The sequence below is a fragment of the Thermobia domestica genome, chromosome 4 (assembly GCF_964235325.1).
Source record: "Thermobia domestica chromosome 4, izTheDome1.hap1.1, whole genome shotgun sequence".
Taxonomy (NCBI): Eukaryota; Metazoa; Arthropoda; class Insecta; order Zygentoma; family Lepismatidae; genus Thermobia; species Thermobia domestica.
Genome location: NC_137457.1, coordinates 27,549,606 through 27,563,147, shown reverse-complemented (window position 1 = coordinate 27,563,147; position 13,542 = coordinate 27,549,606). Strand labels below are relative to the sequence as shown.

The following is a 13,542-nucleotide window of genomic DNA, read 5'->3' as shown; positions in this document are numbered from 1 at the left end:
TCCAGGCCCGTAGCCAGCCCCAAAATGTAGGGGAGGCCCGGCTGAAGTCAGGGGGGCCGATCCAACCATATTATTGTTCTTTTGCAAGCCTACTGTAAAATTTTTAGGGGGACAGCAAAAATTTAGGGGGACCCGGCCCTCTAGATCCCCCTGGAAACGGGCCTGGTTCCATCTCCTCCGTTAACCCTCTACTCAAACCGGAAGTAGTAGAAATCAGCCTTTTCCGTTTCCAAAGTTGATCCCACATAGAACGAATACGGTAATAGCTAACGACAAGTAATTTTCTAGAAAAGATTTAGCGTCTCAAAGGTACCATAAATCTGAAACTGAGAATGGTTCAAATTTACTAGTACTTCCAGTTTCAATATTTATTTTAATAGAGCAAAAATGATACGAGATATTGAGAAGCTGATTTTGTTGAATAGATTCAGCGTCCCGGGAATAGGTTCCATTCTTTCAATTAACCCTCTATTGAAAGCGAAAGTGTTTTTTTTTTTCGGTTTGAACGTTGATAGCTATAGAACAAAACTATAATAGATAGAGACAAGAGTTTTTTTTTTTTTTTAATCCAGGCAATCTTAAGAGACGATACATTCCTCACCTTATTACTCTACTAAATCGGAAGTGGTAGAAATTATCCTTTCCGGTTTCAACGTTGATAACAAAACCATAAAACAAAACTATAAAAGATAAAGACAATCGTGTTTTGGAATCGATCTCACGTCTTAAGAAAGGACATTGTATCCACCCAGATTACTCAACTAAAGCTGAAAGTGGTAGAAATACAAGGTTACTAGAGAACAGGTTGCCTCGAAACACTTCGGTTTTCGTTCGGAGGGAATCGGTAAAGATCGTAATGCGTCACCTGTAGACCTACCTCTTTGCTAAAAATAAACATTTTGGTGTTTCAACGTTGATCTCCTGCGTACGACCCTGCCTATCGAGATTTGAAGTCGGATCTACAATATCAAAAAAACGTATTTCCACCAGTGGTGGATCTAGCCAGGGGCCCAGTGCCGTGCCGTGAGGAGGGCAAGCGGAGATACGGCCCGGAGCGCTGAAGTGAGGGGGTGCAAAATTAGGGGGGAAATGCATGTGCACAAAGTGGAAGGAAAAAAGTAATAAAAGGTGCTCAAAATCAAGGAAAAGCAGGGTTTATTTTTGAAAATTTTCTTACGCTTCGCGCCAACCATGGTGCCGCTTCGTAGCTGGCTTGACGACCTCACTCATATGTATGTACGGAGGCGCCGGCGTATACTCTCGCCCCGGGCGATGATTTTCCACGGCATGGTACTGCAGGGGCCTAGGCCCCCAGTTTTATGAGTGACAAAAGTAACTGAAAGTAATATTTATTTATTTTTGAAAGCTTATAGTAAGCTCTGCCTTTCATTCTTTATTGGAAAGTTTTTGAAACATTAGATATCGTTTTCAGTAGCAGTTTTTCTGTTATGCAATGCGTAAAACAATATTTGAGGTCCAGAATGTCAACGTCCAACCTGGCCAGTGGCGTATTTACGATTTTGTTTCGGGGAGGGCTTTGCTAACTTTCGGGGGGTGGGGGACTTTGCCTGAAAATGTGAAAATTCTGCAAGATATTTCATATACTTTACTATAGTAAGTAAGATTTCGGGGAGGGGGGCTTAAGCCCGGAAGCCCCCCCCTAAATACGCCACTGAACCTGGCCATAATATCCAGCGGGAGAGAGTTAAATTGGAAGCTTCTGCAGGACCTATAAAAAATTGTAAAGTCATGATATACCTATCATAATCTGGGTTCTGGGTGGTTCCCCCACTTTTCACCTTTTAGATCCGCCACTGATTTCTACGTAGTTTTTTCTCCGTTCATCTTATTTTTAAATATGAAACAAATAAGATAATTTGATTCGCTAATCAGAAATTAAATGGTACCTTCCAAACTCGTATATATAAATTTGAGAAGAAAACGTAGTAGTATTGGCCCCACTTTGCCTAACTTTTTGGCCCCTGGGTCCCTGCCTCAGGACCCATGGTCCCTGGCCGGGGTCAATGACCTAGGGGTACCTAGGACCACCCCCTAAATTTTGGCAGGGGTACATAGGACCCCCCCCAGGACCCATGGTCCCTGGCCCGTGTCAATGACCTAGGGGTACTTAGGACCACCCCTCTAGATTTTGGCAGGGGTACATAGGACCACCCCTTAAATTTTGGAAATTGCCAAATCTAAAAATTGGGTGTGGTAGCCTAGGACCACAGTATGTACCTCTATCAGTATTGGGTGTCTATGTCGTTCCCTTTTATGAGTAAAAAATTGCCAAAAATTCAAATTTCGGGGGTTTTTGACCTAATTTATCCCCTTGGATGAGGTATTATTATCCTATATGGTTATATGGGCATATACAGGGATTCATTACCTTTCATAAGACATGGGTATATTGGTGCACCCCTTGAAATTTTTGGGAGGTGTACCTTGGCCCACCCCTTCAATTTTTGGAAATTGCCCAATTTAAACATTTTGGTACAATAGTATAGAACCCTAGTATGTATTACTGTAAATTTGGGTGGTCCACTTCGTTCCCTTTTTAGGGGTACAAAATTGCCAAAATTTTAGTACAACCACATGTTTGGGTTTTTGGCTCATTTTATTCCCTTGGATGAGGTCCCTTATATGGGTGTATACAGGTGTTTATTTCCTATTGTAAGACATAGGTACATTTGTGCACCCCGGCAGGAGTGCCTTGGCCCACCCCTTAAATTTTGGAAATTGCCCAATTTAAACATTTGGTATAATAGTATAGAACCCTAATATAGATCACTATAAATTTCGGTGGTCTATCTCGTTTCCTTCCAGGGGTACAAAATTGCCAAAATATAAACGTAAGCAATACGTTGTACCACGTGTTTGGGTTTTGACCTAATTCATTTCCTTGGATGAGATCCTATTACCTTATATGGTTATATGACCATGTATAGGAGTCCATTCCCTATTATGAAACATAAGTACATATGTGCACCCCGGGAATGGTACCTTGGCCCGCCCCTTAAGTTTTTAGAAATTGCCAAATTTAAACATTTGGTATCATAGTACTGGACCCTAATATATATTACTACAAAATTTGGGTGGTCCACCTCGTTCCCTTTTAGGGTGCATTTTGTTCCGCTTTAGGAGTGAACCTTGCAATCGTCCCGAGTTTGATTCTTGGAAATGTTGAGTTTAACGTCCCCGCGAAAACGGTGATAGACCGAAACATGAACTTACTTGACTGAGGATTGAAGCAGTGACCTCATACAGTAGAGACAATCGCTGAGCCATCGTACACGTGTGTTGATTACTATGCAATAGTCCCGAGTTTGATTCTTGGTGTTAGTTTCAGGAAATGTTAACGTTCCCTTGAAACGATGATGAGAAATGAGAAAACATCATAAACTTACTTGCTTGCGGATTGAAGCAGAGATCTCACACATCAGAAATAAGAGCTGAGTCACCATACTCGATTGAGAAGTTGAGTTTGTTGATTACTATGTCATGGTCCCGAGTTCGATTTTTTGTGTTAGTTTTAAGAAATGTTGAGTTTAACGTCCCCTTGAAACGATGATGAAAAAATGATAGGAGGAAACATGAACTTACTTCGTTGTGGATTGAAGCTCTGAGCCGCCGTACTCCATTCAGTGCGAACAGTTTCGCGTATGAAAAGAAGACGAGCAGATTATGTTACATTACACATTTCAGTGCGAGCAGTTTATACTAGGTTTATGTTTCATATAGAAAGATAGAAGATCTGCGTTGTCATCTTTTTACTTCGTGTGCAACTTTGACCTTGAAGAAAACCTTGTTGACTCAGTGCTAGCATTGACGTATACACATAATCTTATTGTTTAGTTGGCTGTATTTAGAGATGAATCAGAGATGTAATTTTGCTGGTTCGAATCTAGTTGTGTTCGCTGTAACTCAGGGTCTGAGCGATACTTACCGAAATTTTGTAGTGTTGCCAACACTATCAGAATGAATCGATTCATTTAGTCGGAGCAGTTCCGTGACGAAAACTGATTTTTGTTTTGCACACAAAAATTTTTCTGAAACAGAATTTTGTTTGTACATAAAAATTTTTCTGAAACAGAATTTTGTTTGTACATAAAAATTTTTCTGAAACAGTTTTTGTTTTGTACACACAAAAAATTTCTGAAACAGAATTTTGTTTTCGTACACAAAAAATTTTTCTGAAAACATTTTTTTTTCGTACACAAAAATTTTCTGAATCAGTTTTTTTTTTCGTACACTAAAAATTTTCTGAAACAAAAATTTAGTTTGATTTTTTTTTTTCGTAAAACATTGATTTATTTTACCGGTAAACTGATTCAGAAAAAGAAATTGAAATCGCAGTACAGGAAAAAGAATTTGATTTTAGGATGTGAAATAAAAACACAGAATCATGTTTTTGTACATTTATTTTTAGCATGTGAAAATGAATACAGAATTTCTTTTTTCTTCAAAGGAAGACGTGTCCGTGACGGGTACAAATTCTGTAAAGAGAAAATAAAACATATGAATATACATGGTAATATTTATTTTGTTTCCTGTGAAAGAAGAAAAACAGATTATTAACATCGAACTAACTGATCAAGAGAGAGTGAGGTGAGAAAAGAAACGCAAATGTGACGTACCTGAATTCCTTTTTTTTTCTCCACGGGTTTCTGCAAGGTGATGTCATCTGAGTTTTGTTTCCGCTGTGGCCTCGTTGAAGCATGTCCCGGGTTGCGTTGATTCTTTGCCCCGTCTTTGGGAGGTGATGTTGGTGGGATTAGGGAAAAATATGGCTGTTATTCTGTTCTGGCTTTTTTATACCCATAGGGCAATGTCTCGTATGTGTCTGGTATTAATCGGCGTTTTTTATAGTTGAAACTGTACTTCTTTTCTTCAGGTTTTGTGACAAGATGATTATCGTGGGTTCTGTAAATTTTGTGCGGCGTGCTAATGGAGATTTTTTCACTCGATTGATTTATGATCATTTGCTCCAGACTGTTAAAATTTAACTTTTGACTTGCAGTATAATTGAGTGTGAATCCACGAATTTTGCATACATAACTGGTTGATTTCGTGTCGGGGTTGTAGATTTCCAAGGCGTACTGTTTTGGGCCACCAGACACGAATTTTTTAATGTATGCTTTTGGTCCAATTGATTCAAGTTCATTTGACATTGAACCAAGAAATACTTCTGGTTCTATTGTGGGCTGTGATGGTCGCTGCGTGAATATTACGGAATCTGTATCGAAATATAATACTCTTTCTTGCAGCAGTTCTAAATATTTGTAGAGTTCCAGACGAGCTTGACACGTTGTAAATGCTCCAAGGACAACATTAGCATTGTGATTTTGTACTGGAACATCATCTTCATACTGCCAATAAAGGTATAACATCGAATCGTTAACAGGTAAAATTTGGTTGACTTTTATGTCTGGAGCAGTTAATTTTTGATACAGTTCTTTGGGGTCGTTAATGATGGTCGTTTGGCTGAAATTGTCTCTTATAGCGAGTCGTCCCCAGAAGGCATTCAAACAGAGTTTTGCAAGACTACGACGTGCTGAATTTGTCATTATATTTGCTGCATCTAAAGTTATGCCTTCCCGTTGTTGTACCACTTGAATATACTGCTGCTTTTCTTCTTCGGTGACGCAATTGGCAGGCCAACCAGAAGCTTCCAGCTTCGATTTCAAAAATGTATTAATGTATTCGCTGAATAATCCGCCAGTCTTGGTTTCTGGATCATATACGGTGATGTCGTAATCCCAAATTTCGTAAATTTCAATGACTTGATACCCAAGTGCAATGGCTTTTTGAATTTCATAGGACACCCATGTTCCTGTTAGACTTCGTTCACTGTCCGAATGTGTACATTCAGAATCTTGATTTAATGCTGTGGCACAGGCAGCACAAAGTGGAAACAACAACTTCTTATTTGAGCGAAATGGCAGCACTGGATGAAACACATTTCTGCTAGGCAAAATCTTCAACTTGACCAATCCGTTGACAGTTTGAATGTCGGGCATTTCTGGATCTCCCTGTAGATATATTCGTGGATGCCCTATTGGATACCGTCCACATTTATTCACATAAGGATACAGGGAGACGATATCCAAGAATTTTATTTCTTCGCCTTCATTTTCATTTGCGACGTGGTACAATTTAATGGCATTAACACGGCCACCATAGAAGCTGTCTCTTGGATTTAATGGTGTCTTATTAGTATAAGGATGTGTGCTTAAAGAAGAGGCCAATGCTGGATTGGATTTTAACACTTGACGAAATTCACATTCCCACATTTCATGTACTTTATATCCCATGGATCGTAATAACTTCATTTTACGCTGTGTTCTCTCGTAGCGATAGTTCATTGTTTCTTCGGAGTTCTCATAAATGGGTTGATCACGGCCTGTAGGGACACATAGAGGACAGCCGTGGAATCTGCACCCTTCAAATTCATACACGTGTTTCTCTTTAGTGTCAGGATCTTTGTAGTAACCGTCCAGATGAAAACCAGCAACATAAACTTCTTTTCCTCTCGCAGCATGTTGAATTGAATGACCCTCTTTTTCCTCCATGTAGGCAAGCCACTGCAAAGCAATCCGTGACTGATTGTTTCTGTGACGGTATCCACGTGCAGGGAGAATGCTAATAGTATTAGGTTTTAAGAAATTTCGTCGAAATACTAAATTGCACGCACTCGCCAAAGTGATAGCCTCCAGGAAAGGATTGACGTGAGTTTCTTGTTCAAAAGTGGTCATGAAAGATATACAAGCCAATCGAAGTACGTTGACGTCCTGGATACAATAGTTCACCAATTCTTTTTGGAAAATAAACGTATCGTTCTGGTGTTCGTTATACCATGTCATGAATTTTTCTCGTTCATCCACTTTCATTTCATCTGCACCATAATAATGGATGTCCGGTAATTTTCCCACATACGTTTGATTTGCAGCAGTATTTAAAAAGTGTGGAAAATATCCTTTGGTCGCTGGTAAATGAAATGCCTTGGATAATTTACTTAAAGCCATTGGCATGAAATTTAAGGAGTCAATAAACGATAAGTGATTCACTTTCATGCTTAAAATTTTTGCTCCGTTCAAGATCAAAGTAGGTTTCAATTCATGTTCTTCCACTAAAGATTTAAGAATAAAATGACCATCATATCCCTTACAGTTATGTGCCAAAGATACAATAAGTTTGATGTTGGGTCGTGGTTGACGTAAATACGCAAGAAAGGCATTGATCGGATCATCTTGAAAAATATGTTCTCGCTGTCCACAAACTTCACACGGATGATGTATATCTTCATCTTGAACACAGTTGTAACATACTTGTTGGGCCACCAGTAAATTGGGCTTATGAATGAACGTGTCTTCATCGAAGAAAGTATCCTGTGTGGCTTCGATATCATAGAAGACAATCATAGCTTTCTTGGCATGTAACACTGATGGAACTCCAGGTTTTAATTGAGTCGTATCAGGCTTCATGTAGCATTGGTGGGTAGACGTAACGTGTTTACGGCACACATTACAAAAATAATCTGTACAATCATGTTTTCTTTCCCCTGTATGGACAAACGAATAAATGCGTAGACATTTGGCACACTGTTTCACCATCTTGCATATTGGCTGGCTTTTATGATATGGTACAGTTAGATGATTTGTATAACATGTTTCACCATAAAATTCACGATTGCATTCTAGGCACTGCTTCTCCGTATTGGTCTTACTGCATGGCGGTTTCTGCAAACATTTCTCGCACATGGCCGAACAGTTCTTGACGTGTCTATTAAGATGATCATATTTTTTGTGGCATGCAGCACAATAGTACTTAGTAGAAAAAACGGCTGTTAATGACGTGATGATGTCATAATGTGAATTGATGCACATTAAATTGATTGGAATCTTGTCTTCGCCACCCGGTCCTTCATACAGAATATCTTCTCCGGAAAAGCTGGTGTATACGGTAAGTTTATAATTTGTCAAGTAGCGTTGCAATTGTCGTAATTCTTCCACGGATCCCCCATGATCTAAATTCACTGATGATCTGGACAAAAGTTCATGTACGGCTGGAATAACAACACACTTGCTCTGGTTGTGATATTGTCTGTACAGTTTCTTGTTCGTATCCTTATATTTCTTTAGGCCAATAGCAATCACAATTGCATACGCTAAACATTTCTTGTCGGTGTTTTTTACTCGTAGAATGCCTTTCTTGCACTTTAATAATTCGTCGTTTGATAAAAGACCTCGACGCATTCTTCCAAATCCACGGGGCACATCCACATGATGAAAATGGACAATGAACGGTTCGTTCATGAGAAAACTATCGTTACTTTGAAGGATGCGATCAAAGGAAGCCCATAAAGTCTCCAGTGTCAAATTACTTGCATGCCGGAAAGATAAATAAAATGGCTTGTTCTTCTCATCGTGGGATAAAATCGATAATCCAACCATCGATGATTCGTCGACGTTTTCCAATAAGTAATCCAACATCTGTTGAAAGGAGGCCTGAACCCACTCCACAATATCGGTGCCACTGGTCGGAGCATTAATTTGAATTTCCAGCATTCGTCCTTCAAGATTAAAACGCCGATAATGTCTATTGATTTCTCGCAAGACAGTAAAGCCAGAAGTAGCCATATTCAAATAGGGAAAAAAGGTAAGGTAAGCAAAAAAGGAATAGGCAAAGAAAACAAATATCTAAAACGAGAGAGAAAAAAAGCACGAATTAAAAATGAATTCAGAGATCACTACGTTATCAAAATGACTACACGATTAATCCTAAAAGAATTATCATATCTCAAATAGTTTTACTGTTAAAATTTTTATTGTCGTCATACTGGAAATCAAACCCGGGACCAACATGTAAATGACCTAAGTTTCTGTAGTGATAAAAAAGAATGAATGAAATTGTTTTTCTAACTGTGCTGAAAGAATCATTGTAGTAAGCATTTTTCCTCTGACACTGAACTTTAAAACATATGACGAACATGAAACGAAAACAAAATCTCATGCGCTTGCTTTTCTCGAGCTAAGGCAAGAAAGACTCGAATTCGTTTCTCGGCGGGAGATCAGATCCCACATTAAACTGCAAGTCCACGTCTCACGTTGTAGGGAACAAATTCGTGCGTAGTTTCTTTGTTTACTTTCAGAAACTGAGCTAAGTGGTTAGCGTTACGCAACTCTGGCCCGGGTTCAACACCCAGTATGCGCTCAAATTCAACATTAAGCTGTATTCCTAGCACCCCACTACTGAAGGGACGCTAAACCAAAATCAACAATTTTCTCGCGCCTACTTCTAATGTGCGGGATTCCTAATTCGATCCCCGGTCAAGTTATTCTTCCATTTGCTAAATATTTCATGTTAAAATAAAAACAGTGATAACAATGTTATCCTCATGCAAAAAAACACTCCATTGATGTTAAGAAAACGCGGTTGATACTTACCTCAAATTCAAGGAACGGAGTAAAGTCACGCTGTCACTAGAGGTACACCTACGTTCATTCACGATCTTCGTGGAAGTAGGATTTGAAAATGAAATTAAGAATTTTATTTAGGTCTGAAACGGTTCAACTATAAAGTGACAACACTATCAGCCAATCAGAAACGAGGAAAATGAATCAATGACATCACGGAGAACCAATGAAAACACAGCTTTCATCATGAACCGAAACGTGATGTAAGAAGCAATCTGATTGGTTGTGACATTATTCATGTTTTTTCTCCTTACACATCAATCGTTACGACATCTAGTATCGCAATTTTTTGATCATGACATCATACCGTTGACTCGTTTGTTTCTTACGACATTCAAATTACCACATCTAAAATGTGATTCATTTTCCTTAAACTTGATTGAAAAAATGTAACATTCATCGATATGTTACGAAACTGTCTTTGACATAAATGTAAAGTTGAGCTTTAAAAGTCCGTCAGCTGAGAAAAAATGCTGATGTAGTAAAAGCAGATTCTGCAATTTCACAATAACAAGCTTCTATGCGTAACAACAAGCAGAAATGTGTAGTAATGTAACATAATCTGTTCATGTTCTTTTCATACGCAAAACTGCTCGCACTGAATGGAGTACGGTGGCTCAGCGTTTTTTTTTCTGATGTGTGAGGTCTCTGCTTCAATCCGCAAGCAAGTAAGTTTATGATGTTTTCTCATTTCTCATCATCGTTTCAAGGGAACGTTAACATTTCCTGAAACTAACACCAAGAATCAAACTCGGGACTATTGCATAGTAATCAACACACGTGTACGATGGCTCAGCGATTGTCTCTACTGTATGAGGTCACTGCTTCAATCCTCAGTCAAGTAAGTTCATGTTTCGGTCTATCACCGTTTTCGCGGGGACGTTAAACTCAACATTTCCAAGAATCAAACTCGGGACGATTGCAAGGTTCACTCCTAAAGCGGAACAAAATGCACCCTAAAAGGGAACGAGGTGGACCACCCAAATTTTGTAGTAATATATATTAGGGTCCAGTACTATGATACCAAATGTTTAAATTTGGCAATTTCTAAAAACTTAAGGGGCGGGCCAAGGTACCATTCCCGGGGTGCACATATGTACTTATGTTTCATAATAGGGAATGGACTCCTATACATGGTCATATAACCATATAAGGTAATAGGATCTCATCCAAGGAAATGAATTAGGTCAAAACCCAAACACGTGGTACAACGTATTGCTTACGTTTATATTTTGGCAATTTTGTACCCCTGGAAGGAAACGAGATAGACCACCGAAATTTATAGTGATCTATATTAGGGTTCTATACTATTATACCAAATGTTTAAATTGGGCAATTTCCAAAATTTAAGGGGTGGGCCAAGGCACTCCTGCCGGGGTGCACAAATGTACCTATGTCTTACAATAGGAAATAAACACCTGTATACACCCATATAAGGGACCTCATCCAAGGGAATAAAATGAGCCAAAAACCCAAACATGTGGTTGTACTAAAATTTTGACAATTTTGTACCCCTAAAAGGGAAAGAAGTGGACCACCGAAATTTATAGTGATCTATAATAGGGTTTTATACTATTATACCAAATGTTTAAATTGGTCAATTTCCAAAATTTAAGGGGTGGGCTAAGGCACTCCTGCCGGGGTGCACAAATGTACCTATGTCTTACAATAGAAAATAAACACCTGTATACAACCATATAAGGGACCTCATCCAAGGGAATAAAATGAGCCAAAAACCCAAACATGTGGTTGTACTAAAATTTTGGCAATTTTGTACCCCTAAAAAGGGAACGAAGTGGACCACCCAAATTTACAGTAATACATACTAGGGTTCTATACTATTGTACCAAAATGTTTAAATTGGGCAATTTCCAAAAATTGAAGGGGTGGGCCAAGGTACACCTCCCAAAAATTTCAAGGGGTGCACCAATATACCCATGTCTTATGAAAGGTAATGAATCCCTGTATATGCCCATATAACCATATAGGATAATAATACCTCATCCAAGGGGATAAATTAGGTCAAAAACCCCCGAAATTTGAATTTTTGGCAATTTTTTACTCATAAAAGGGAACGACATAGACACCCAATACTGATAGAGGTACATACTGTGGTCCTAGGCTACCACACCCAATTTTTAGATTTGGCAATTTCCAAAATTTAAGGGGTGGTCCTATGTACCCCTGCCAAAATCTAGAGGGGTGGTCCTAAGTACCCCTAGGTCATTAACACGGGCCAGGGACCATGGGTCCTGGGGGGGTCCTATGTACCCCTGCCAAAATTTAGGGGGTGGTCCTAGGTACCCCTAGGTCATTGACCCCGGCCAGGGACCATGGGTCCTGAGGCAGGGACCCAGGGGCCAAAAAGTTAGGCAAAGTGGGGCCAATACTACTAACGTTTTGTCATGTGCAGTGGCATTAGAATGCACTAACGGGTACTAATTTATGGTAATTGAGCTTATGAAGCTAAAGAGCTTTAGCAAATGTGTTGCCTAAGGCGAAGATGAAACGTTAAGGCAATATTTATTACTCATGACATTTCCTTGTTTCTCTTTCACAAGGACGACACAAGGAAACTTGTAAAATAAGGGACCATTTACCCAATAATGTGGATTTCCCCAAAATTCATTTGAAACGCAAGAAAAATATCATCTCTGTCTCCAATGAATATTATCTGTATTTGATACCTTTATTTCCGAGTTCCCTACAGCACTGCTCAGCAACCAGTTTTTAAATGACGAAACACTTTGCTGAAAGATACACTTTATTTGACGACATCGTGATACAATTGTTTGATTTCCTTTTATTAATGATAATATAGGACTAAATTAAAATAATTCAAGTTGCTATAAAGTAATGACTCTGTCTAGTATTGAGCATTGTTGCTGATAAAGTAATGACTCTGTCTAGTATTGAGCATTGTTGCTGATAAAGTAATGACTCTGTCTAGTATTGAGCATTGTTGCTGATAAAGTAATGATTCTGTCTAGTATTGAGCATTGTTGCTGATGAAGTAATGACTCTGTCTAGTATTGAGCATTGTTGCTGATAAAGTAATGACTCTGTCTAGTATTGAGCATTGTTGCTGATAAAGTAATGATTCTGTCTAGTATTGAGCATTGTTGCTGATAAAGTAATGACTCTGTCTAGTATTGAGCATTGTTGCTGATAAAGTAATGACTCTGTTTAGTATTGAGCATTGTTGCTGATAAAGTAATAATTCTGTCTAGTATTGAGCATTGCTGCTGATAAAGTAATGACTCTGTCTAGTATTGAGCATTGTTGCTGATAAAGTAATGACTCTGTCTAGTATTGAGCATTGTTGCTGATAAAGTAATGACTCTGTCTAGTATTGAGCATTGTTGCTGATAAAGTAATGACTCTGTCTAGTATTGAGCATTGTTGCTGATAAAGTAATGATTCTGTCTAGTATTGAGCATTGTTGCTGATAAAGTAATGATTCTCTCTAGTATTGAGCATTGTTGCTGATAAAGTAATGATTCTGTCTAGTATTGAGCATTGTTGCTGATAAAGTAATGACTCTGTCTAGTATTGAGCATTGTTGCTGATATAGTAATGATTCTGTCTAGTATTGAGCATTGTTGCTGATAAAGTAATGATTCTGTCTAGTATTGAGCATTGTTGCTGATATAGTAATGACTCTGTCTAGTATTGAACATTGTTGCTGATAAAGTAATGACTCTGTCTAGTATTGAGCATTGTTGCTGATAAAGTAATGACTCTGTCTAGTATTGAGCATTGTTGCTGATAAAGTAATGACTCTGTCTAGTATTGAGCATTGTTGCTGATAAAGTAATGACTCTGTCTAGTATTGAGCATTGTTGCTGATAAAGTAATGACTCTGTCTGGTATTGAGCATTGTTGCTGATATAGTAATGACTCTGTCTAGTATTGAGCATTCTTGCTGATAAAGTAATGACTGTCTAGCATTGGCTTCTCTGGCATGTAAAATTTGGGGGGGGGGACATCAAAGGAAATGATCTAACTGCTAGTATCTCAGCGGAATTTTAGATTATGTCACTTCATTTTTTAAGAGTTCTGTTAT

General features: G+C 38.6%; 1 protein-coding gene across 1 annotated transcript; it reads right to left on the bottom strand.

Moving 5' to 3' along the window:
* Nucleotides 1–1,705: 1,705 nt before the first annotated feature.
* LOC145682712 (uncharacterized) lies at nucleotides 1,706–10,131 on the bottom strand. The gene is made up of 3 exons (XM_081754100.1): nucleotides 9,447–10,131; nucleotides 7,611–8,699; nucleotides 1,706–1,729 (listed from the first exon to the last, which is right to left on the bottom strand). Exons 2-3 carry the CDS (start codon nucleotides 8,637–8,639, stop codon nucleotides 1,706–1,708), a joined length of 1,053 nt encoding a protein of 350 aa, XP_081610226.1. The 5' UTR covers nucleotides 8,640–8,699; nucleotides 9,447–10,131.
* Nucleotides 10,132–13,542: the final 3,411 nt, after the last annotated feature.